At 42.1% G+C, this 26,476-nt stretch overlaps 2 protein-coding genes across 3 annotated transcripts; both read left to right on the top strand.

The window, feature by feature from the left end:
• The first annotated feature begins 9,561 nt into the window (after positions 1–9,561).
• Positions 9,562–12,942, top strand: LOC109467166. Its single transcript, XM_019765109.1, has 2 exons — positions 9,562–10,152; positions 10,720–12,942. Exons 1-2 carry the CDS (start codon positions 9,562–9,564, stop codon positions 12,940–12,942), a joined length of 2,814 nt encoding a protein of 937 aa, XP_019620668.1.
• Positions 12,943–21,828: 8,886 nt separating this feature from the next.
• On the top strand, positions 21,829–26,260 carry LOC109467169 (zinc finger protein 436-like). Of its 2 annotated transcripts, none has more exons than XM_019765112.1 (2): positions 21,829–21,928; positions 24,416–26,260. In XM_019765112.1, exon 2 carries the CDS (start codon positions 24,472–24,474, stop codon positions 25,225–25,227), a length of 756 nt encoding a protein of 251 aa, XP_019620671.1. In that variant the 5' UTR covers positions 21,829–21,928; positions 24,416–24,471; the 3' UTR covers positions 25,228–26,260. The 2 variants fall into 2 exon arrangements, with proteins under 2 accessions (XP_019620671.1, XP_019620670.1); XM_019765111.1 differs by having other exon boundaries at positions 24,413–26,260.
• The last annotated feature ends 216 nt before the right edge of the window (positions 26,261–26,476 follow it).

The raw sequence follows: 26,476 nt of genomic DNA, 5'->3' as shown, positions 1-26,476 counted from the left end.
AAAGTCGTGTAAAGTGTCTTTCCCAAGGGCAAAAGATCGGTGGCATGTCAGGACTAACCCGGGGCCTCTTGGTTCCGAGTAGAGAACGCTGCCGCTACGCCACTCAACCCCACAACAGGAAAGTTTCCAATCTGGCTTGTAGGTTTTCCCACGGACACTAAGACCATGGGACACAAACCTGGGTCTTACGCACGTTTACGGCCATGTAGACTTGCACCATCCTTGGTACTGTTTCAGGGAGTTCACAGTTGTTAGTGATAGGACCATGTAAACGGTAGTATGGGTACTCTGCCAGCCCTGACACCGTGGTACAGTTCATCATGGACACCTGGCTTGTACCGCAGTATCAGGACTGGCAATGAGTCCACTAATCAAGACTTAAGATGACCCTAACTGTCGATGAATACATTCATAGGCCCCTTTGATCGGTACCCTAGCCCTGTTGGATCTTGGCATGGAAGGCGCTTAACTGCGCCAGTTCCCAACTGTAACAGTTCCAAACTGGTACAGATAAGCGTCTTTCATGCTGTACACTCGGCGACGATCTGTAGCCGACTCACCCGGGAAGGGAGTTAACGAGGCGCTTTTATACCTGAACAGGTTAATCGTAACATTCCAAATCATACAGCTCCAAAGCCAAAATAGCTCTTTACCAAACTGCACAATCTATATCTTGTACATGACTTACGCTAACATGGGACTTTCTATACAGTCCACTTCGACCTTCAGGGGTGTCGTGAACAATAAGTGCTACTTTCTATACCCAAGTACTGTGTACTGCTACTTGGTGTGAGTCTTCAAAATGTCTTAGGGCGATTCAGTCGGACACCGCTCAGTCCTGGTCTTTCGAACGTCGATGTGTAGTTTCCCGTCTCGTTATACTGTAGACAGAGCATCCACCGGACACTACGTTTCGGTAAGTTGGTGGAACTTTTGGCGACGAATTCGTCTCGCTCTACGTCGCCGTTAGCGGAAAAGGGAACATCTTTGAAGATATTTCCTTTCCCGTTCACGGTGACGTCGAGCGGCTTGGTCATTCATTTCTGCGGACCGACATCCCGCACGAGTTTATACAATTCGCTGACAAAACGAAAAAAAAAATTATAAATTCCTGACACAATACATTACTATTAATAGAGTTACATTAGTAAAATTAGTGTCTCTTTATTGTTATACACTGTTTATGAAAGTAGACCACATTCTTAGTACAGCTAGTAGAACTGTTAGATATTTTTATCATCAAAAAACTATGTATGTATGGTAGCATCACCAACTATGTATGTATATTTTGCCATACGTTGTACCTGCTACATCTGTTGCGCAATAAAGTCCTTCTTCTTCTTCTATCTGGCTTAAAAGTTTGCACACTACCAAAATGATACTCCATCGCGTACCGGCAGTTCAAAGTTGGCTGTTATTGGACTGTTTTTGATAGCTGTTAAAAGGGGCACAAGGAGGGGCAGCAACACAATTTTTGAAAAGAAGTGCTCCTCCCTGTTCGAGTGCAGGCAGATCTTGGGTGGGGAAATGGATACAGACTGGCCAATTTGATACTGTACCCCCACCAAAAGATCTGCTTGGAGATTATCTTTGATGGGTACCCTCGACGTGTTGCATCTTTACATGGAAGGCGCTTTCCTGCACCAGTTTCCGACTGTAACAGTCCCAACCAGTACAGGAAAGTGCCTTCCATGCTATACACTTGGGAACGAACTGCAGCCGACTCATCTCGAAAGCTAGTTATTTAACGTGGCGCATTATTTTCCGCCTCCCACCATCCACGTTACTGTGTCATGGAGTTCAGAGTTGGCTATGTTAGGACAACCTCTGTCCTTCCAGCATGGATACCTGGCCTGTACCAACGTGTCACGACTGGCAGGGGACTCACGCATCAAGACCCGCAGGTCCATAGGCCTCTTTGATGGGTACCCTAGACCTGTTGCATCTTTGCATGGAAGGCGCATATCGGTACCAGTTTCCAACTGTAACAGTGATCCCAACTGGTAAAGGTAAGCGCCCTCAATGCTGAAAACTTAGTCATGAACTGGAGCCGACTCACTAGAAAAACCAGTTGTGTAACCTGGCGCATTTCTACCTAACACAATCTATACCTAGTACCTGGCCTAGGCTAACATGGGACTTTCTACCCAGTCTTAAAAAAAAAAAAACATCCATCCACTTCTACTGTCTGTGATGTCCTGAACAGTAAGTATACGTACTACCTTCTATATATCAAGTACTGTGTACTGCTACTTCGTGTGAGTCTTCAAAATGCCTTTAGACGGGTAATCTAAACATGGCTTGTGCTCACAGACTTTCTACACAGTCATACAAAATGTCCGTATTTTGCCCGTCCACGTCTATCATCTGGGGCGTCGTGGGCGGTACGTACTAAATACTGTTTACTGCTACTTGGTGTGAATTTTCATGATGCCCTCATGGCGATTCAGACGGCCATCACTCAGTTCTGGTCCTCCGAAATTAGGGACGTAGTTCCCCGACTCGTCACACCGTAGATGGACTCTTCATCTACAAGTTAGACGAGAAGGGAAACTGCGTTCCGCTTAGTCTGTGTAAAAGTCCATTTCCCGTTCACGTCATCCTACTGCGGTTTAGCAATTTACGGCGATGTACCGGCATCTCGCTCAAGGTTTGTACACCACGAGTGTGACACTTAGACCATTAGAAAAAGACTCGGGTCTCACGAAAGTCCAGCGGCCATCCCTCCTTGCGCCATCCACGGTACTGTGTACAGGGAGTTCAGATTTGACTGTTTGGACCATTTCAAGTGAACTGTGGCATGGGCACTCTGCCCGCGCCGACACCGTGGTCGAATTCAGCATGGGCACCTGACTTGTACCACGGTGTCAGGACTGGCAGGACACTCACAACAAGACTAACAGGTGGTCGTATCCACTTGGTCTCTTTGATGGGTACCACAGCCCTAGTACATCATTTTGCAAGATAGTTTACTCATAAAAGAGGTCAACAGGTACAGGTCTTGCACATTTGGTGACATCCCAGAGTCTGATCAGCCACCCATATCCTAGTTAACAAACAAGTGGGTATATGAACTGTCACTACAAAATTTCGACTGGATCAGAATGTTGTACTTAGCTACATTGCGTTATCACAGAAACTAGAGTTCCACGATCTCATACCTTCGCCAAATGATGTTAATTTTTTTGACCGAAAAAGTATAGATTTCCCCCCCTAATTATACGAATATGGATCCTTGTTTCCGTAAATTTATCAGTTGATTAATTCTCCACCAAACGACAGTCTTATCTTAACAAAGAATGCAATTCTAACATTTCCTCATAAATTATGCAAATAATGTCCTTACTTGAATAAGTTATGTTAAATGATGTTCACCTTCACTTAACTTTCAAAGTATAAAATTCCAGGCAACTGTTACATTTACTCATCAATTATGCAAATGAAGTCTTAATTTACATAATCAATATCTGCCTGTGTTTTTCTCGTTATCAATTACATATTCCACAAGATTGAAATAGTCCTATCATGTAATGCAACTGATTTATATAAATTCCCCATAAATGATGCAAATAACATCCATATTTGCATAATTGACTGTGTCAGGCATGACTTAAGCTACCTACATACCTAAAAGCATCATGATCCGTCAACCGATTCTTGACCTATCCTCTTTTGAATATTATTAAATAAATGGCCCTGCAGTTCTAAGCCGCTGGGGAGGGGGGTAGCAAAATAGACCATGTTGGTCGCATATTAATACTGTGTACTGCTACTTGAAATTCACGTGACAATTCTGTCCTGGTCCTCTAAACATAGACACTTAGTTCCCAGCCTCGTCATACATCTAGACGTAATATACATTCACCTACAAGTGTAACGAGAGTGGTTACTACGTATCTCTTAGTGTAAATTTCGAGACGAGGATGTTACATTTCCCGTTAACGGCGACCTCATCCGCTGCTGCGGACCGACCGCGACACCCAACAGGAGTTTCCCCGCCCCCCTTACTCCTTACTGAGGGGATGGGAAAGTCCTGTGGGATGTCGCGACAGGCTTGCACACCGCCATCGTAACGCACGGTCAGACCATGTCACAAAAACGTAGTTACTGTGAAAGTCCACGGTAATTCCGCCTTTTCACCACCAGGTGGCATGCACTCCGTGCAAGAGGATTGAGTGATGGAGTGAGCGAGTGAGTGAATGGCACGGTGTCGGGAAGATCATCTCAATCTTCCCAACGACGTACCGCTTATTCACTCTCTGAACTGTGAGGTGAACTGAAAGGTCAGGACAGCCTTAACTAGAGTACTCAGTACATAGTGAACTGGACCTTTTGATGAATGAAATCAGGGCAAATCAATATCTTAATTTAAACTTCAAGTTTAAACTTAGCCAACTCCCCTGGCCAGCTACATGCCTTTTAAGCGGATTACTTCTATGTGTTATATTATTTGTTTATCTGTAAAGGGGATCATCTCGACTAGCGAAAATTTTGGTGCGGATAACTTAATTCTCTTTAGAGATGAGAAAAGCAAATGCATGTACTCTCCATGTGTTAAATTCCGATTGATAGGTGCGCTACCTTCATTTAGATTCTACGGTGCAAACTTACACTATGTTTCAACTTTTTCTTAGTACCTACTTGGTAACCATATAACCCCTAAACCATATAACCCATTTTATACGACATCAAACTCTTTTGTTCGAAAATTTAAGTTTGCATCTGCTGAAGTTAAGCCCACTTTGTTAATTGCCTATTGCTCTTCAATGTACTGTGCTCAACTGTGGTCACAATACAAACTGGGTACAATTCATAAACTACGAGTAGCATACAACAATGCTTTTAGAATTTTGTTTGATTACGGTAAATAAGAAAGTGCTAGTCATATGTTTGTAAAAGCTGCAGTTGACACTTTTGAAGCCCGAAGGAGAATATTAACTCACTTTTTTGTCTCACGAATTCTCAGCTCAAACAATGGTTTCATAAAACTAGTAATTGATTCTGTTTTAGTCTCCCTCATCAGCAACTTTTGGAAGAACTATGTCAATCTAGTATAATTTGAACAGTTCTCACATTAGATTTCGTCTCCGTTGTATTTGCGTTTACTGTACATAACTGTATTATGTATTTAGCCTTATCTTTGTGTACCTGAATTTTTAATTTATGTATTGACATGGGCACTTTGCCTGGATCAAAAAAATGAATTGAATATTCATTCAGCCTGAAAAGGAGTCTGATGCTAGTATTCCACAGAAATCGGGTCCATCTATTACCTTTCAAAAATGATATGGCAATTCTAAACTTAATATCTTACTCTGAGGATCTCCGTCAGTAACTTATGATGACAATGACTACTACTAAAACAAGTTTTACAAAGTACGGCTCCGGACCATTCAATTGTCCCGTCTTCTTTCCGCTGAATATGAGGAGTGCTCCGAAATCATGTAACAAAACGATCCCAATGACAGTTCAAAGAAGCGATCATAATGACTTTTTTGTCATTTTTGATATTGAGGGAAGGGCCAAGTAATTTCTAAGCAAGGGGGAGGCGATGTAAACATTTTCGGAGCCGATGGGCGGGAGGACCTTCTCATTTTTCGCTAGATCCCAAGGTCAGGGCAGCTGCCCTCCCCCGTTAAATACTGTACAGTCCCTAACGAGAGAATAGTCCATGATGCTGCTCAGGTGGTGGGAGGTGGGCGGAAAGTAGTTATGACATAATTTTGAGGAATACTACTTTAGGTCCCTACATTACGTATTGCTATTTTACATTACATTACATAATATAGCATTGAATAAAGATCAACTTGATGAACTGTCCACTGATGACAATTACAATGCTTTAACGTGTCTTCTTTTAGGCACAGTGTTTACGCTAGTCAATGGCCTTCCGGAATTCCAAGAATTTAAACGTGGAGATCTAAATGGACCAAACCAGAACAAAAACCGACAGTGGCTGACCGAAGTACTCAGGACAAAAATGTGTGCGTCCGACATCGGCTCAGATACACAAACAAGCTTTGATCTTTTTTTGGTATCAGTTAAAATCGTTAAAAGGGAATTTATGATCAACATAAATTTACTTTTTCGGGGCCCAATCATTTTAGACCGGATTTACTATTCAGTCACGTAGGAACGTACCAAAATGTAATGCAATTAAAAGATGTTCTTTGAATTCATTAATTTCAGAAACAATTTTCGTATTTCATTACAAATTAAGTCTTGATGATAGAAAATTAAAATTCTATTTGATTTACCTGCGAACCATACCATGCGTACAATAGCTGTGGTTGCTGTCTTGAATTTCTGCAGCACTTGTGAGCAGACAGAAAGGAAGTGGCCCGTCATGGGCCGCTTCTGTAGTCCTGCCGGACATTTTGATTTTCGCCGGGCAGATGCACTTGCAGATGACGCGGTCTCTACTGAAACGCCTGACGGAGTAACCACCATCTTGGACCGCACTCGGTTTACCTGGTACTAAGTATTACTGGTCTCTACGTGAAAACGTCAACAATTTAATTGTCTGGAGAGTGGATATGGTATTTTACATGTAACTCCCGCTCAAAGCACTCCGGAATTTTCTCGTTTACAGTATGCCGTGAGTGCTTCATGCATATACAATAGCTCCAGTACAATGTAGCATTTGAGCTAGGGGAAAATGTTGTTGGATTGGACCCTCTTGTAGCTTTTCTGGATCTACGTACAGACTCGTTTTGTTCTAATTATAGATTCTTTATTGACACAACAAAAAAGTACAGGGGCTTTTGTATGGTCTTCTACAACTTATATAATAACAAAAGGTCAAGCGAAGCTAAATACATGCGTGGATAACGTCATCTTATGTACAGAGTATATGTATGCTGTAACAATAAAGGTTTAACTATTCTCTAACATGTGGTCTCTAAGATCGAAACATATGTATTTTCCTGTTTGAACACTTTGAACAAAGTATTGGTAATCTCCCCTGAAAATGTAGTTGAATTTATCTATAGGATCTAACGTATTGAAATCAATTGAACAAGCGGGAAAAAAAAAGGTGAACAGCAATAGGCGCAAGATCGGTGGCATGTCAGGACTAGAACCCGGGACCTCTTGGTTCAGAGTCGAGCACTCTGCTATTACACCACACGACCCCACATTTAGGTTTTTCACGCCAAAGTCGTATATAAGATGTAACAAGGAATAAACTGTATTGTGTGTCACAAAAGATATATGATTTTAGAATGTATCGTGAAGTCTTTCATGTTCGTTTATAAATTATACTACTTAACTGCGTTCAGGTAATCCGGCTGCAGTTAAAGCCTACTAGGTCCCACCCACAGTACGTGCTTCTGCGTGCTGTCTACGTGCAAAGACGTGGGCAAACGTAGGGCACCCGTGCGTGGTGAGTACCACCTCCGTACGGAATCCTACGGACTTGGGAGCACGCAGACACGCCGTAGAACCTGAAGTGCATGTAAAACGTTTTCTACGTTCGGTCTGCGGATTCACCACCACGCGCTTGCCCCATACATACCGTACGTCAGACGAACATGTGAGTACGACCTTCTTACGGTAAAGTTGCAATCGCACAGAGATCGTAAGCACGTACAACTCTCTTACCACTTGTAAGTAAGTTGTGTAACTTACCACTCGCAACGTACGATGCACGCAACCGCTCACGGTCAGACGTGGCGTGCAGACCCCACTCTTACACCTTTTATTTATTTATTCATTCCAAAATGTAATCACCAGACGTGGTGACGGCACACTCAAGTTTGTCAACTTATATTAATGCCGCCACCAACACAGGGGACAAATACATGACAGGACAGTATTCATTTTCACCTGAGTTAAGTGAGGAAAGTCGCCTAACGTGCCTTTACCAAGGGCACAAGATGTCAGGACTCGAACCCGGAACCTCTATTTTCCGAGTCGCGCACTCTGCCGCTACGCCACACTCTTACACCTTGCGCAACCGTGCGCAACTGTGCGAGTGACGTGCGTCGACTCCACTCCTTCCCCGCGTTTCCAGAAAAAAAACGTATCCTCCCAAAAATGTACGAACCAAAAGCATGTACGACGGGTTGTGACCGAGGCTTAAGTTAATCTCCGCAGGGCGTTATATAAAAAGGGGGGTCACGCAAAAAAAACGATATCAAATATCGTTTTCTTCATTTTTTTTCCAAGTGTGTTTTTTGGTTCATTTTGGTTTTTCTGATGCACAAAAGCCATCATGCCATCAATCAATAGTGTTATGATTCTTGAAGCCCCGGTCACAACCCACCGTTCGTGCTTTTTGTGCGTACGTTTTCTTGGGAGGCCACGTCTACTACGTTTTTCTGAAAACGTGGAGAAGGAGTGGCGTCAACGCACGACGCTCGCACGGTTGCGCAAGGTGTAAGAGTGTGGTCTGCACGCCACGTCTGGCCGTGAGCGGTTGCATGCATCGTTTGTTGCGCAAGTGGTGAGTTGTACGTGCTTACAACGTACGATCTCTGTGCGATTACAACTTTACGGTAAGGAGGCCGTACTCACACGTGCTTCCTACATACGGTACGAACGGGGCACGCGCATCGCGGGTATTCGCACGTACGGGTGGTGAATCCGCATAATGCACGCAGAAAAAGTTTTTCACGCACTTAAAGTTCTACGGCGTGTCTGCGTGCTCCCAAATCCGTAGCATTCCGTACGTACTAACAACGTACGTTTGCCCACGTTTTTGCACGTAGACAGCACGCAGAAGCACGTACGGCGGGTTGTGACCGTCGCTTTACGGATCCCCGACGTTTGCCCACGTTTTTGCACGTAGACAGCACGCAGAAGCACGTACGGCGGGTTGTGACCGAGGCTTTAACCAGCAAAGTCGATATTAGTCTCAATCAAATTCGTACGTACAACCCCACAAGAAAAGGTGCCTGATGCAATGTTTTTAAATTATATATCAGATAATGAATAAAATTAGGAATCCATGTCTTATTTTACTTTATTTTTACACTTTAACATGCAGCTCTGAAAGCAGTGTCATTTCCTAACAGTGTAGCTACAATAAAAAGGAGAATTTTCACCAAACCCTTGTCTTCATAACAATTTTGTTTTCTTTCATATAGACTGTTGTAAGCAATATGTGGTAGATCATGCGCCTTACGGCTATTTACATGAGAATGCTTCTGTTCTTCTGTTATTTCGTAGCCGTTAAGCAGTCTGGTAAAAAAAAAACGTGGCTCGTCAATACTTCCCTGAGAATGCTTTTATCATTTCAATACTGTCAAGTAACATTTTGTAAAGCAACCAGCTCGTGAATTTTTCTTTCCTGGGAATGCTTTCATTATTTTACGCCGCCGCCGTTTGGGACGTGCTGATTGGTCAACGTTTGTCCCTGGCATAACGAAGACTTAATCAATCAAAACCCGAGACAAGCTGTGAATTTGGGCCGGGTTAGCTAGAGCGCTCCGGCGCCACGGCAGAGAACAGAGCTGCGGTTTGTGCTGTCCAGGCTAACCTACAGGTGTGTGCAAACACTTTGTAGCACCAAAAGGTAAGGGAGATATTGCAATATAATCTTCTGTTGTATTAATGGTTATGGCGATGAAGCTTATGGTAAAAGTCTCGTTCTTGCTGCTTATGCAGCTACTAGTCTCGCGGGTAGACGCCGGTAGCTGGCAGAGCTGCCGTGAAGTGCCCGTGGCGAAGTGTGGTGTAGGTGACAGCGGTAGTGATGGTCGTGAGTACCGGTATGACATTGGAGTGTACCGGTACAAGTGGAACGAGAACCCGTTTGAGGCTTACAGCTACAAAGGTCCCTTTGATACCGTCCCTTTGGGCCAGGCTTTTCAGTCTTGTCAGGTCTGCTCAAACGAAACAAGGCCCACCCAGGGGGGTTCCCCTCCACAATCCATAACCGACATCATGATCGTTGAGAACAAGGTCGGTAAGCTTGGCCCTGACAAAGCAGAGATCCTGTCTCAGATCCCATGTGGTGAAGAATGCAGGCTGTGGTTTGTGGGATGTAACCTAACGACAATAGAGGTAGGGGCGTTTGCTAAGTTGCCACAGGTATCTACCCTGGTCATCTGGCGGAGCAATGTCCAGACTCTGAAGAACGGCACGTTTGCTGGGATGGAGAGCCTCGAGTATCTGCTGCTGTTGGAGAACAGCCTGACACATCTGGAGGTGGGATAGAAAAATCATGCATTCCATAGTATACTCTTCAGCGATTTGTATTGTCAAGTTGAACATTGCTTGTCGCTTATTTTTCATAGCTTGGATGTCACAGCCTTTTACTTAAACTTGTTTACGGTGTCTTAGTCGCTTTTCTGCTAAAAAAGACTGGGCCCGCACATATTTATCCGTCTGTATTGAACATTTCTTCAGAATTTAAGAAGGTGCATTGGTTGGTCAAATCTAAGCGAAATATGGGGACAACCAATCATCAAAGGCCAAGGCATTGTATGTGAAATCATCACTAGATTCGTGGATCCAGTTTTTTTAGCAATGAGGTGATAGAGAAAACGTACTAAAGCTTAAAAGGCTGACATACCGATCAATCGTTTTCATAATGTATAACAAATGGTTCTGATGCAGGGTGGCTGCCTTGATGGGTTGCCCAGGTTGTCAAACATCATCCTTGTGGACAACCAAATCCTGACGATATCGCCTGACGCTTTCCGGGGGTTGCAGCCGCGGTGGGTTGACGTAAGTGCCAATCTTATCGCTAACGTAGCCCCGGGGACCTTCCAGACGATCAAGTCCGTAGTATATGTCCGCGCCGTTGAGAACAAACTTCGGTCGATCGGCGTGGAGATGTTCCACGGGCTTGAGAGGCTGGTTTCCCTGAACCTGCAGGGTAACAGAATCTCCCACATTGCTGCCGGCGCGTTCTACTCAAACACGGAATTGACTACCCTAAATCTTGCAGCAAACAGGCTGACCTTCCTTTCTGGCGGTTGGTTCAAATCGTCCTTTCCAGACAATATCATAGCCCGTGATAATGGTATTGCAGTTACTTTGTCGGAAGGCAGGGCATTGCCATTTACCCGGAGAATCCACATGTCTAACCAGCCGCGCTGCACGTGTGCGAATGATTGGCTTTACGACTACGAGGGGGGCTACATAAAGTTCAAGCAGCGCTTCATGCGTTTACTAAATTTGCCCCCGGGAACCCACAGCTGCCCCGCCTCGGCGCTGATGCGGAACCTCCCCGCGCCAGTCTCTCCCAGTCACACCCTGCCCTGCCCGCCACCAATGGTGGAGATTATGAAGGCCGAACACAACCCTGGATACAAGTACACGGTGGTGGGCAGGGTGTATTGGGAGCAGTTGCCCCAAGTGTCTTGGACCTTCCCTAATGACTCACAACACACACACGACATAACGTACGACGCAAACACGACAACACACGCTACTCTGCCGACAGGCAATCTAACCGTAAGAGTGGTGACCGACCTAAAGGCTGAGGGCTGGGTGAAATGTAAGGGGCCAGCAGATAACCTGATGGGAGACTCAGGAAATCACAGCCTGTGTTCTAACTACATGGCGAGGTCCAGCTTCACCCTTTGGCTTGAGACTACCGGGCCCTTGGCCTTTGGGAACACCACTTGTGCGGTTTCTACAGAAACTGGGTCCGACACTGTTATTTTCATGACAAGTGAAGGCACATACTCTGGCATCACAACACTCCAGGCAACAGAACCCTCACTCATCAACACGACACCATTCTCAACCACCATGAGCACACCACCGGTGCCCATCGGCATCAGCACTACACCACTGACCATCAGTAAAACTGATAATGCTTATGAAGGGGGCATCTGCACATGGAACATAGTGTTGTCATCTATTATCTGGTTACCGGCTGTTGCGGTGGGGCCCGGGGTTTTGTTCTGTGTCAGTTGTATCAAGAACAGGATCGGGCGCAAAGCTCCAGATAACGGCACAGGTTCACCCCCGGCCCACAATGACGATGGTCTTTCAGTTGGCCACCTGGATGATCCAGTAATCAGTCCGTACGCTGAAGGTCGTTTCGAGGATCACGACAGCTTGAATGAGTCAGAATCAGTCATCAGCCCTTACGCTGAAGGTGGTTTCCAAGACCACCCTGACTTGCGCAGGGCCGGTTCTTCTCAGTCAGAAGCCGTTCCGTACGGACAGGCAAAGCTTTGCGCAGCGTACCCAGGCCGCCCCCGCGCGCAGACACACCCCGTGCCGTCCCGCCCGTACAGCGCCGAGCGTCCCCGTCAGACACCAAACAGGGAAGGGGCAGTCGTACCTGGCTATGGTCAAAACGGCAGTGATGAGTCAAGCAAAACCTGCTACCAGCACCCAATCATTCTCCCCAAACCAGGTGCTACCCTGTCCTCTGCCTACCAGCAGAATGCCAGCGCCGCTAAGCGTTCCCGTAAGGCACGTTGCTACAACTCCCCTGCCACTAACACAGAGAGTGCCCTGTCTAACACATATGGCTATGGTCAAAACGGCGGCGATAAGTCAGGCAAAACCTGCTATCAGCATCCATCTATCCTACCCAACCCGGGTGCCACCCTGTCCTCTGCATACCAGCACAAGCAGAATGCCAGCGCCGCTAAGCGTTCCCGTAAGGCACATTGCTACAACTCCCCTGCCGCTAACACAGACCGTACCCTGTCTAACACTTATGGCCAGCATGACACTATTGCGACGGTCTGTAACTCTGTAGCGTCTCCTATGGCCGGTAGCTATGACCCTGCTGCCCCGAGCAGAAGTGAGACGGACACTCCGTCCGCCGTCTATGATGAAACCCACCGCATTCTGCCCGACACAAGCCGGGGAAACAGTTACATCTGCCCCTCCCCTGCGACTGGTGCTGGCCGGTCCCCGGCAGCTGCATACTGCCATTATGAGCGTAGGGAGGCAATAAACAACACCACAGAGTACCCAGAGACAAACAGCTATGAACCGCCTCCTACTGGTGGAATTAGCCAGTGAGTAATCCGCCCCAAAAATATTATGATTTGTTATGCTTCAATGAAGATTGCATCAAATTCCGTACAAAGATGGGATGAAAACTGACCTATTGAAAGGCCACAAAAACAGGCACACAGGACCTTTGTCTTCATTAAAATTGTCCTGGTAATAATTTGTATTTAAAAAAGACCATGTGTATTATTTCTAGAAAATTCTATGCTTTAAAAACATTCAATATTCAAAGAAACATTGAAATATTTTGGAAGAAATTAAAACAAAAATTGGCAATGACTAGTTATGTCCTACCTTGCATAAAATTAAACAGATATAAAGAGTAAAAACTGAAGCATTTTAACTTTTTAATATTACTTGGCCTCTGAGTGTTTTTCCTAAACTGTATCCTAATGGTTCCCAAATGCTTTTTTATTATATACAAATTGTTAACACATGCAGTCAAAGCTAACCGCAAGTTTGTTCAATTACATATTGTTCTACTTTTACCACTTTATGGTATGATCTTCACGTTGTCAACTTATTACCTTGCCATCAATAACTTTACACGTTGTTTCTGTTGTGTGTTTTGTTCTCTTTTGTATTCTATTTCTTTGTCGATTTACTTCGTTTTATTCAATTCAGCCACATCCATGCAATACATTTTGTTAAAGATGCTAAGTCTGGATTTTTTGGCTAAAAGACGCTTCAAATTTGTTAATTCCGACCAAATTTATGCTTTATTAATAAAAGTTCACAGACGTCTAGCCGTTTTAACGTGGTTAAAAGTTACCGAGCTAAAAAAAATTCTGTTTGATGAGGCAACAATAAGTGACAATTCAAAGAAGCAAATTCTGTGACAGGGATGATAAATATTGCGTAGTATAACCAAATGTAGTGAATGTCATTTATTAGTCAAATCTTATCTTCCCCAATATTTTGCGTGTCTGTTTGTTAACATGTATGCAGGATAACTCTCGAAGCTGTGGATAAATGTTTATGATATTTAGTATGTTGATGCCTGTAGCTTGTAAGGTACGGCCGCATTCATGATTTCTAATCTGTCTCAACATGCTATAGGCATGAATTTCGCTCTTGCGGTCGTAAAGTAGTGGCGTTAAGACGCCAGACACCTTTGTGCCTCAATGCAAAACGGATGTATTGTTTTTGGTCTCTCTCTCTCTCTCTCTGTGTGTGTGTGTGTGTGTGTGTGTTTGTAAATAATTGTAGTCAGTTATCAACTTATAATAAGAAAGCCTTTATATGTTGTCATGGTATTTGGTATGCATGTCGGTCGAAAGACAAAAATGGTAAAATTTTGGCCTCCTGGCCTTGCTACTGAAGCAGGATTTCCTATTTATTGTATCTTTTGTCCTTAACATGCTTTAGACCTGATTTTTTGGTGGCTGATAGCTTTTAATGGAGGAAAAAAATAATAACAATTTACGTGATTTAATGGTAGTATAATGCTAAGCAGCTAAATTGTATAATCAATGAGGAAATATATCGCGTCCCGTTAGAATTCTGTAATAGAACTTTCAAACGTGTGACGTTTTTTCAAACATTAACAGCTACCAATTATGCAAGTGTTGACATATTTTTCTAGTTTTAAGGTATAGACCCAGTGCATATCGTTCCTGAGTATTTGTTTCGAATTGTCTTAATTATGGCTAGTTTTTTTTTTGTCCAAAACTATTTCTAATGGTCTAAGAAAAAGTTTTTTAACATATGGTAACGGGCATTAAGTGCAATTTTAACAGAAACATATGTTAAAAGTCATAAACGCAAAAAAAATGTGTTATAAGCTTTCAATGTTTTAAAGCAGAACCTTTTTAAGCATTGAATTTTTTTCATAATTCAATTTTCGTACACGATATATACTGGTATGAAAATCAGTGAAAATGCTTATGCCAGAAATTTGGAAAATGAATATGGACTCTATACGTTTTTACTCTAGCTGTTAAAAGTAATTTTTGACGTCAACCAAAATTGTACAGACATGTTTTAAGATGACAGGGATTAAAAATGTTGTACATGTTCTACAGACATTGTGTTCCCAATGATATTATCTAGGCTACAGCAGGTGCTCGTGTATATGTAACATCTTATTCCAAAGACTTAGAATCATAATTGTAGTACTAATGACCTTCTGGAATCCACGAAAAATAACAACTAAGGTTATGTCTTTTTTTGTTCAAATTGATCACATTTTATTACAAAGTTGAACTCTTACAGAAATGTTCTACCACTTGTTTAAAAAGCTTACAACATTTTCCGTATTCAGACTTGCTCCTTTTTTTCTCCATCTTATTCTCTTTTGATCCCTTGGGTGATTAGCTTGCACGGGGGGCGGGGGTTCCACTAAGTACCAAACCAAAAAGTGTGGTACTAAGCTTATGCAAATGACTTTTAGTACCACACTTTTTGTTTCGATAGTACCTCACCTTTCTGCACTATAGGGATATAGACACGGAAAATAAAGGGCTCTCATTGGCTGAGGGATAGTGGCCATTTTCTAACTACGAGTTGATAAAAAAACGACAGTGTTCTGAAATCCACAGGTGTACCAAAACCAATCAACAAATGAAGGAGCAATGGAAACTAATTATTGAAATATCGCGTCACGGGACGAAAGACATGCATTGTTTAATAGCACATATCAAGTAATAAAAATATGCAAAAAAACTAGAATATATATAGGTATCGAACAACTGTATAAGACAGGCCAAAATACTAAGAGCATATATACAGTATGTTGGTATTACTTAATACACAACAAAACAATTATAAGTTACATACATATAATGTAAATAGGACAGTAATCCAAACAAATACTGTAATGAACATGCCTATATCTTTTAATAATATGTTATGTATCCTTTGTCTACTGCTTTAGACAGTTCATACTGTAAAGCTACTGCATAATGTAATACATGACTGTGAAGTTCTGAATCTCCCTGTGTTCCAATGATGAATGCAAAATAGTACATGCATATGTTTTTAGAAAAAAAGGTATAAATTACTTTTATTCAACTCGGACCCTACATGACCAGACATCGGCTTGTTTTTATATTGATCGTAAAGTTCCCTCTTTTCACAATAGGGCTAGTTTAAAAGCTATATACAGATTACTATAGCTACTACTACTACAGTAACTACTACTACTACCACCACTACTACTACTATTACCGCTATTACTACTCAGAGGAGAGGTAACATATTAGAAAGAACTCAGAACGACAATCCGGTCTTATTATTAGGACACAAATGCATTTTCTGTGCATATATGCAATGTCTCTTGGTTCAGTGAAGTTACCTAGTATTCCGCTGGTCGTAACAAAAATGGCAGGCTCAGTATGCATTCTTCGCATACTCGATGAAGAACCAGTTAGTCTATGCCCTTTACGTCCCCTCCCATAGTATACTCAGACTTGCTCGCCACCAAACCACGTATCTGCAGTACATACAACGGCTCCTCGGAGATTGCAACGGCTATGTTCTACCAAAGCAGATTTCCAACCTTGCCGGAAACAGAATGGACTGGAAAAAATCTCACAGTCGCCTGCAACTAGCAGCCGACAGAATAAGAAGAAGAGTATGCAGAAAGTGAATATAATGGAAAAAGTTTCCCTGCCCTTTGTAAGAATTACATTGAACAGCGGACCGTGGTTAATTACCAGACTGTGTGGACTGCAACCCTTTAAATAGCACGCAATAATCTACCTGGGATTCGAGCACACAACCCTTTGATCCTGAGGTATGCTGCATGTTTACTACCGGGTGGAGGTACGGCGTGCGTGCTATGGCATGATACAAGCTGTGAAAATTCTTTTTTTTTAATATGACGGCGGGGTTGTGACGTAAGCAGTTGCCTTGCACAAAATAGTATATATACATCGTACCGACAGATGCGACATGCAAGACTTTGTTTAGAATCAGAATGACGGGCTTTGTTTACAAACCTGTGCTTGTTTTTCAATACATGTACATCAACACATCTGTATATGACAGTTCATTTACAGCCACCTTTGTATATGAACAGTCATTATTTTTATGCATAGACCTAAGTATAATACATAGGGCGTCTTAGCGCTCGAAAAACAAATATTATGTGACCATTTTAATATACGGCAAGAAAATGAGAGTTACTACGCTTCTTAAAAATAAGAGGAAGATGAATTCATATTAACTACATGTATGGCTGGTACACATTGCAAAATATAGAACGGGGTGCTGTTCGACGACTTTGGATGATTTTTAAATCTAAACGTATTTTATCGAGTAACACTTTGAAAGAAGTAAAACGCTTCACATACACAGAGATCACGATGAGCTTAGTATGCGCATTACTGTCTCTTCCACTAAAATGCAGTAAGATTTGTTCAAAATTAATGTAACGAGGATTACATACCAGCTTCAGAAACAGGGTTGGTAGGGTGATCCTAGGGTGCATTTTTTACACATTTACCGGATGTGAACTGCACGAAAACGAACATTTGTATTTGGTTTTATATTAATTTAATTATGTTGTAGTATCAATTTCATGTAGTATGTTGTAGTATTAAAGTCATTTTGGACCTTTACTGTATATTTTGTTATACTATTATCATACTATTGTTATATTCATAGAAGTCCAATGGGCCCTTTGACAGCCACCCAGGATGCTATATGCGTTTTTTTTGGAAAACATTATTCAATGATACATCGAAACATATCATTAATAAAGTGTGGTATCGTCATGTGAACGCAGAAGTAAATTTATTTGATCAGTAATAAATTTTTGCAAAAGCTTCTACTCTTGGAAGTTTAAAAAATGTGTGAAAGACTCCTCGAAAAATACTAGAATATGACCTGGTAATTGTAAACTGTAAACTGTGACATCCAATGGTGTTTTCATATTGATATAATAATGAGTGATAAATCAATATTCATGTTATTGATCACTAATGCTAAGAGGAAATTTATGTTATTAACGACATAAGTCATGAAAGGGTCATGGGACATTGTTATAGATGATAGACGTAGAATCCAGAAACAGGCCTGTAGAATCATGTTGGGTAAAAGCTACCGCTCGTACTCTGAGGCCCTGCTAACACTTAACCTTCAACATCTGTCTGAACGCAGACTGACCCTGAGTCAGGTCATTGCCCTCTCAGCTACGAAATCTAGGCACACACCCCTGGCGGCTACCTCCAGTTAGCAACCACTCTCACAACATGCATCTAAGGCCGTGTTTAAACGGAATCACCCAAGGCGGTTTACATGTGGTTTACCCCGAAGCCGGTTTCAAGTGGCTCCATGTGAACGCTCCAAAAATTACATTGAAAGCGCCTCGAGCCCAAGCCACTTCTAGAGGTGGTTTCGAATCGGTTTCCCCGCATCGCGGTTTGCGTCTGAACGCATTGTGATTTCAATGTAACTTCGCCTGGTCATGGATTACGGGGTGATATTTCGTTATTCATATGCAGTACCAATTTTTACGTGGCAGCAACTTAAAGTGCAGTAATGGTCAAATAATGTGTCCGTTCCAGGGCGAGCTTCGCCGCCTCTGGCGGGACCGCGTCGGCATTCGGCTGAGATACGCTGGGAGGGGGGCATCAGCAAGCGGGTCGTTGACATCTGACATTAATAACACGCCACCTTGCGTGTTTTCATCAAACAACAATAAATGTAGCTCAAGTGAATTGTGATCGGACACGGTTTCACCAGATGTGAGGAATGTGAGTTACCCGAATCGCGGTTTGGGTGATTCCGTTTAAACAGGGCCTAAGGCAAACACGGTTCTGCAAACTGCCTACTGGGACAAAGAGATATTTAAGTAGCCCCGTTTCCACTGTGCTAAATATTCTGAATACCCCATAAGCACATATGTTACGTTTTATCTTATTTGTTTACTATATAATAATATGCTATTATTGTTAAGTAATATTAATGTAATTCTTGTAAATTTCAACATGAAATCTGTATTTGTCTACTGCATAAGCGATGCTATGTACATGCTGAGAAATACATTTTTAATATGTGTGTACACTAGATGACTAGTAATTATAAAACATGTTTAATTAGCGATTGAAAAGGCGGCAAAAGCGTTTAATTTGCTGTATTATGTATGTCTTTGCGAGAATAAACCAGTCATTCATGATAGTACCTATTAAAATAGGCGCGACTAAACCAAAACGTTTTGATGTATAAGTTTGGAGACATCTAATAAATGTCTAAGCACTGACCTCATAACTTCCGACTGTTCTGTGGCATTCTGGGTGTGCATGTGTGATAGTTGGTTTTGTGAACCAGATTGTGCCCACTCCCCTGTGTAAACTTAAAATGATAAATCCATTTATTATTGTGTCCTTTCATAATTTAGCTTTTAATTGTCTAATTGGGCCAACCACAATACAAGCGGAAGCAGACGTGTCCTTACTGGGACCTTTGTTGTTGTTGATAATAAATCCCAGAATGGAGCCTGACTTAGAGAAAATCTTGACCCAATTATCTTTTATGAACTGTAGACAACCCCTTCCTTTTGACTGGCTCCATTCTAGTAAGACAACAGACACAGAACGCAGGATCCAAGCCTTCGAAACAAAGTCCCTGCGGAGATTGCTTGGCATTTCATACCACCAGCATAAGACCAACTAATACGTCTACCAGCAAGTATACAGCCTTGTTGGCCCCCAAGAAGCAGTGATGTCAATTGTACGGCGCAGAAAGCTGCAATGGTTTGGACATCTGACCCGCCACAACAACCTAGCAAAGACCATCTTACAAGGAACGCTGGAAGGGAAGCGACGGCGAGGTAGACAGAAGAAAGTCTGGCTGGATAACATCAAGGACTGGACGTCCCTCACCGTCCCACAACTCCTGACAGCAGCCCAAGACAGGAGGACCTGGCTACATTCCTGCTGCAAGGACTGCCTTGTCCCCCCGACGACCAGTGTCGGTCATGGGACTAGGTAGGTAGGTAGGTATTCTAGTAAGTTAGTTTATTTATTTATGAAGTTTTACCACATTTGTGGAAGAATTTGCCATAACACGTGACTATCACCTGTTCAAAGATGTCAAACCTGAGACCAGACTGTAAGGTTTGAACCACTCACACCGGGAAGGTCCCCTACTCTTTGTGGTGGGTCCTTAAACGTGCGTGGTGTGTGGCTCTCCCACATTATGACGGGACCTCCATTTAACTTCCTATCCAAAGGACATCCCTAACCAAAGCTAGGTACTCATTTTCACCTGAGTGAAGCGGGAAAGTTGTGTTAAGTGCATTTCCCAAGGGAACAAGTTCGGTGACAAGGTGGGGTTGGAACCGGGGACCTCTTGGCTCTGAGACGAACACGCTACGCCACGCAACCACACTTAGTCTGGCACATCTGGGCCCAGATGTTGTACTAGACTGTTTCTCCATCCTGTACAGGGCCTTCTACAGTGAAAAACGAGGATTCTGTGGCTTTGATAACTAGAGTCCAGGGTTATGATTAATTAGAAGATAATTCAGAAGATGGGGCGGATGGAGGTTCGTGCGTCTGGCCTTCTCCACGCAGGAGTAGGATTATGCTAATTGGTAGTTTCCGTCAGGTGGGTGCAATTCATTGATACTGCGCCTGGTGGCGCTGTAACCCTATGAATAGTCTATCAAGTTTGACTCGTCCCGTGTCCTTGAGTGTTTGCAAGTATGCAACATGACACAAGAACATCTTTAAAATTATGGCGAAGGATGTACAAATGAATGTAGCCTAACTGTCCTGTCGCAAAGAGACCCTCTTACGGTGGGCGGACTAATCTACAATAATGTCGCCAGAACAGACTACAGGAAAATGCCTCCGAACTAACAGTTTTCAGATTCTATCAAGCGAGAGGCAAACGAATTACAGAGATTTCCGGCGGTTGGTATCAAAAGTATCGAATAGGTCGATACATGTGTATTACTAGTAGTATACGTCTCGGCTAAGACAGAAGCATTGTGATATAAAGTACAGTGTGATATAAAGAGAATGCGTTTTTACTCATGAGTGAGTGAGTACATGCAGTGACAAAATTCACGGATAAGTGAGTTCCCTTTTGTGTACACATGTCGAGTTTGTTCTATTATTACGACTTGAATCGTTGTCAGAAACCGAGGTAGGTGACCGAAAAAACGTGCAGCAAGGACTTTCCATACAACTTCACTGAGGGTGGCATTACGTTAAGAGCACTTCGATTACATGGACAATACATACAGTTGGTTTTCTTGACACACAAAAAAAATCATATCGCCATCGGTACTATAAGAAGAAGAAGAAGGTCTCCCGTGCTCTTGCCCGAGCGTAGGGTGGTGCCCATCTCCATTTCGTAGCCCTTGGGCGACACACAATTGTGCAATGCACTACAGCAGGGGGCTGGTCCGCTGGTAGAGCTGTGTGTTTGACCTTCCCACACTCTTTCTCATATGTGCTGAGTGCTAAGCAGAGACAGAAGTGTGTACCGTTTTTAAAGTCTTTGGTATGACCCGACCGGGGTTTGAATCATGACCTCCCGGTTACAAAGTGAGCACTCTACCAATTGAGCTATTGCACTACAGGCAGAAATCAATTTCTGTACAGCTTTCACTGAGGGGCAAATTAAACACACGTCGTCTGTGTCAAACAGGTGATTCACAGTGAATCTTCCAATAAAACAACCAACATAAGCGGCGTTTAACTTGGCACAATTGTTTCTCGAATTTGCGGATATATCCACTATTTTTTCTAATACCGCCATTGCATTCTAATTTCGTCGTTCCTGGAGTTTTACACCTTGTCCGAAGTTGTCTTAACTTGTCTGTATATGCAAATACGTATGTTAACCAGTGTACTTTTATAATTACTTTGTTCCTTAATTAAGTGTAAACCTGTCAAACCGGCTTTACCGTTCCCTCAGTAGCTACATAAATGACTTGGCCTGTCTGATTCTGTTATTTCCGGCTCGGAAGACGCGATAATCGACGTTGTCCTTGAGATATCCAGTCCTGCAGTCTCTTCGTATGAAGCGATACATTTCGGTAAGTACCTTACAGTCGCCTTTCTGTATTAAGATATTGAAGGTGCACGGGGATGGGTTCAAAGCTCCTTGTTTAGCCAAATCATAAAGTTCAGAAGGTATTTAATTAAGGGTTAATGACCTTCACATGCTGAATAGAACATAGTTCCATCTGGAGTCGCCTGAGGTCACTGGGTAGAGTTCACGTCCTATGTCACGTCCTATCTAGGTCACAGGCAGGGAACAGGTGTTCTTATGGGAGTCACCCGAGGTCATTCGAACACAACTCAAATTATTTTTGGATTTTTTAGAACTAGAGCCGTGTTCTATTGGGTCACCTGAGGTCATATGCGGGTGATTATTGGGTTGTTTAATGTATGGATTGGGATGAATAAATACACGATTTTGACTCTATTTGTAACATTACGGCGTCATAAGGAATGTGGAATGGAGCCTTCTGATTGGTCAACGTCACCCGGCTAAATGATAATTTGGGATAAAACCCAGACCTCACTCTAGTTGGTACGCGTGGTGAGATCTTCATTGTGTTTCAGGGTTCGATTCTACTTTTAAGTATCATCGTCCGATACTACAAACTGTACAATCTAAAAAAAAACGTTTTAAATCGTTTATTTTCATTTTATTGTACTTGCTGTTAGCCTACCTACAAAAACCTGCAGTAAACTTTCTGTATTGCAGAAAGTTTTAATCTACATAGTTTTGTGGTGAAAAAAAGCGCTTACTTAATAATGAGTTATAACAGATAAAGTGAGCGTTTACTGTCTTTAACATGTCATCTATTTGGCATCTTGTAGCAGGGGTTAAGCTACAGGCCATAAGGTTTTTTAGCACCTTGATAGAGTCGCAACATGTTTTCTTTAACCCTAAACAGTACACCTGGGGTCCGCGCGGACCCCAGCACTATATATTCTGTAGTATCTTTTTTGTTTCTAAAGATTTTTTTCTGAAATTTTAGGTAATTGTCACCCACAAAGTTGTCTCTCAATACAGTGCACAAAACTCCGTTTCTACCATTTATAAAAAAAATTATATCTGATTTCCTTTTGGGGTCCGCGCGGACCCCAGCCGGCTTTCGATCATAATGGATACACTGGCGTTCTTATACATTACCTTATTTCCGTTTTTATATGTTTTTATGCACTCATCTTATGTCTACCAAGTTTTCAGAGAATGGTGTAGTAATAGAATTAAATTTTAATAACTTTGGTGTAATTATGACGTCATATGACGTCAGAGCTAATAATATAGTCCGCCATATTGGATTTTGACCAATGACGTCATCAAATTAGCATATTCTATGCATATTAAATGATTTAACTTATATTTAATTATGTAAGATGTTATTATGTTGGAAAAGAAGTGTAATTTTATATAAAACTCAGAAATTTTTTATGTTTAAACCAAAATTACTTCTATTTTTAAAAATAGAAACCCGTTGTCATGGCAACACAAAAAAAACATCAACTTACTAGTATCAAACTAATATGAACTTTTTTCCAGAGACATTTTAGGGAAGGTCTCCAAATTTGATACTTCTAGCGCAAGCCGTTTAGCCGCTATCTGAGATCAAAGTTGGGCCTCAAAAGCCCATTCAGTCTGAAATTGGTTTAAAAATCGGGTATTTCTTCTTGTCTTCTTTTCTTCACCAAAAAATAGAAAAAGTTCAAAATGTATGATATCTGTTTGTAATGTGGACACAGAGGTTCCCACATCAGTTTGCAAAACAATTGAGCTGGTAGCATGTTGATAATTTCTAAAAATTAGCAAAAAACTGCTCTGGGGTCCGCGCGGACCCCAGGTGTACAGATTAATCAGTCCGGGAAGGTGTACTGTTGAGGGTTAAAAAAATACTAGGCTCGCCAGGTCTATATAGTCCTAGTTTAGAAAAGAGCAAAGTGGATCATTGTCTGCAGAAGTGTTTGTCCTACTGTTACGAGGCATCGCTAGAGTGATTCAATATCGTATATAGAAGAAGTAGAAGTAGAAAACATAATATGTCACTCAGTGTTCTAGCCAGGCCTTTTAGCATCGGGGCCCCTATGCTATGATTTTGAATTCCTATTCTATAATTTTGACCTCTATGTTGTCTTTCAACCAACATAGGGGTGTTTGGGGAGGAAGAAACCCCATAAATCTTGCAAAAATATGAAAATATAACTTTAGAATGAAGCTATAGCAAAGGGAAAACCTAACTTCACCAAATCTGTTCCTCATTAAACAAGAGATAGTGTCTCGGGGGGTTATGAGTTTCAAAATATTTTCAATGTGCGATTTGCACCACGGAATTTGCTCTTCTGTACCTGCACCATATGTTATGAAAAAAATCCATGCTAGAACACTGATGTCACTGATATGTAAATGAGAATAAGGTCTTCCCTATTGTAAGAAAATATGAACAACACGATGAGATTATTTAGACTTGTATTCCGTGCTTTCGTGTGACTATGTTCTTCTTTTTATTCATAACCTCTCTTTTTTTACACAGCAGATTGAGCATCACAGATAGCAGCTGAAGTCCATTTAAAACAACACTCCACAATCAACATGGCGACCAGTTTCGCTAACACTGGCGATAGACTAATGGAGTCTAATAGTTCAAAAACGGGAAACGAAACGAAAAAAAAGCAACAAAAATGTGAGATGTGCAAAAAGGAGTTCAGCAGACCTGAAGACCTGACCACACACATACGGACTCATCACACATGTGACCAGTGTGGCAAAACGTTCTTTAGGCCCAGCTATCTGAAGGAACACATGCGGCTTCACACTGGTGAGAAACCGTACAAGTGTAAGACGTGTGACAAGAGCTTCACTTTTCTGATTAGTCTAAAGGAACACACACGAACTCACACTGGCGAGAAACCGTGCAAATGTGAAGAATGCAGCATGGAGTGCCGTCGGTTGGTTGATCTGAAGAGGCACATGCGGACTCACACTGGTGAGAAACCCTACAGGTGTGAGGAGTGTGGCAGCCAGTTTAGACAACTACAAGGTCTGAAGCAACACATACACACTCACACTGGGGAGAAGCCGTACAGGTGTGAGATCTGCGGTAGTCACCTCAGTCAGCTGGCTAATCTGACGACCCATATGCGGACTCACACTGGAGAGAAACCGTTTAGATGCGAAGAGTGCAGCAGACAGTTCAGTCGACTTGACCACTTGAAGACTCACATGCGGACTCACACCGGTGAAAAACCTTACGAATGTGAGGAGTGCGGCAAAGGGTTCTGTCGACCTGATGTTCTAAAAAAGCACGTATTAAGGACTCACACTGATGAGAAAACCTTACAGATGTGAGGAGTGTGGCAAACAGTTCTCATATTCAACTACACAAGAGGACTCACACTGGTGAGAAACCGTACAAGCACTTTAGTCAGCTGAGTAATCTGGCGACCCATATGCGGACTCACACTTAAAACGAGGAAAAGTCTGATCGAAACATGTTTACGTAAACGTTAGGTCAATTTTCTTATCATTTCATTTTTATCTATTTACCCAGGGTCAGTATATCGCCATGTTGGCGTTTTTCAAAGCTCCCTGCACAAAACACGCATAATACAGTATAATAAAATGAAATGTATGAACTAACTTAAGTACACTCATGTAGTCATAGTAATAAAACTATTGAAACGTCACGTCAAATTAATGACTAATCAAGCGTTAGGTCAAATAATCTATGTAATTGGTTAAAATATGTAATCGATATTAACAGTGATGCTTTCTGGTGAAATGCTGGTGTTGGTTGTGCTTTAATATCTGCTTAAAGATTTAATTTCGTGAAGTGTTTTTAGGTTATAAAAGTATTTGAAGGGGAATGGAGAATGTACAGTAGATGAAGGGAAACATGTCTTTAATTCTTTGCCTCAATAAGTCGACGCGTTTGACACAACAAAAAATAATATATCATTTGATATGAAATGCTCTGTGTATTCAGTAATTTGTGAAGCTTCCTAATTACTGACGTTTCCTAATGAAGGCATTTTTTTCGCACGCCCGAATCCGCAGAATAATTATTGTGAATCAGTATTGTGTTGTAAGCCCACGCGCATTGTACTGTATTGTTTTTTTTTCTATGTACATTAACATGTACTTAAAAATGTGCCTTTCAAGTCACCATTTAATATATATAATGTATTATCCTAGGAACTGTAGTGCTATATGTATCAAATAGGTGTCGATTTTGCATTGACGCTGCTTCTTCATTGATTACTCACATCTCACGAATCCATATAGACATAAGAAGGGGAGTAGATGTTATCATTGTTATATAATGGATAGGATTGTGATGTACGTACTTTAACCCTACCTAAAACCGGGCTTTTTTGACGAGGTGGGGGGACGGGGGGGGGGTCTTTGACCCCCCCCCTCAGAACTCGCGAACGGTATGTCGTATGACCACCAAATTTTCAGAGGATGGTTTACAAGTAAAAATTTATCATATGTACAATTTTTATGTCATTATGACGTAATATGACGTCATTATGACGTCATTAATGTGATTTTATTGGCCAAAACCGTCTAGATAGGTTTTTCCCTGAAAACTAAA

Source organism: Branchiostoma belcheri, unplaced genomic scaffold (assembly GCF_001625305.1).
Source record: "Branchiostoma belcheri isolate BF01 breed outbred unplaced genomic scaffold, Haploidv18h27 scaffold177, whole genome shotgun sequence".
NCBI classification, from domain to species: Eukaryota; Metazoa; Chordata; class Leptocardii; order Amphioxiformes; family Branchiostomatidae; genus Branchiostoma; species Branchiostoma belcheri.
Note: the sequence above shows the minus strand (reverse complement) of the source record. Positions and strands in the feature narration are given on the sequence as shown.

What these genes read in the sequence shown, in the direction of transcription:
- LOC109467166 (XM_019765109.1), top strand. Translation starts at nt 9,562, where the DNA reads ATGGCGATGAAGCTTATGGTAAAAGTCTCGTTCTTGCTGCTTATGCAG. An exon ending in ACAGCCTGACACATCTGGAG is followed by an intron (nt 10,153 to 10,719) that starts GTGGGATAGAAA and finishes GGGACCTTCCAG; the next exon opens with ACGATCAAGTCCGTAGTATA.
- LOC109467169 (XM_019765112.1), top strand. Translation starts at nt 24,472, where the DNA reads ATGGCGACCAGTTTCGCTAACACTGGCGATAGACTAATGGAGTCTAAT.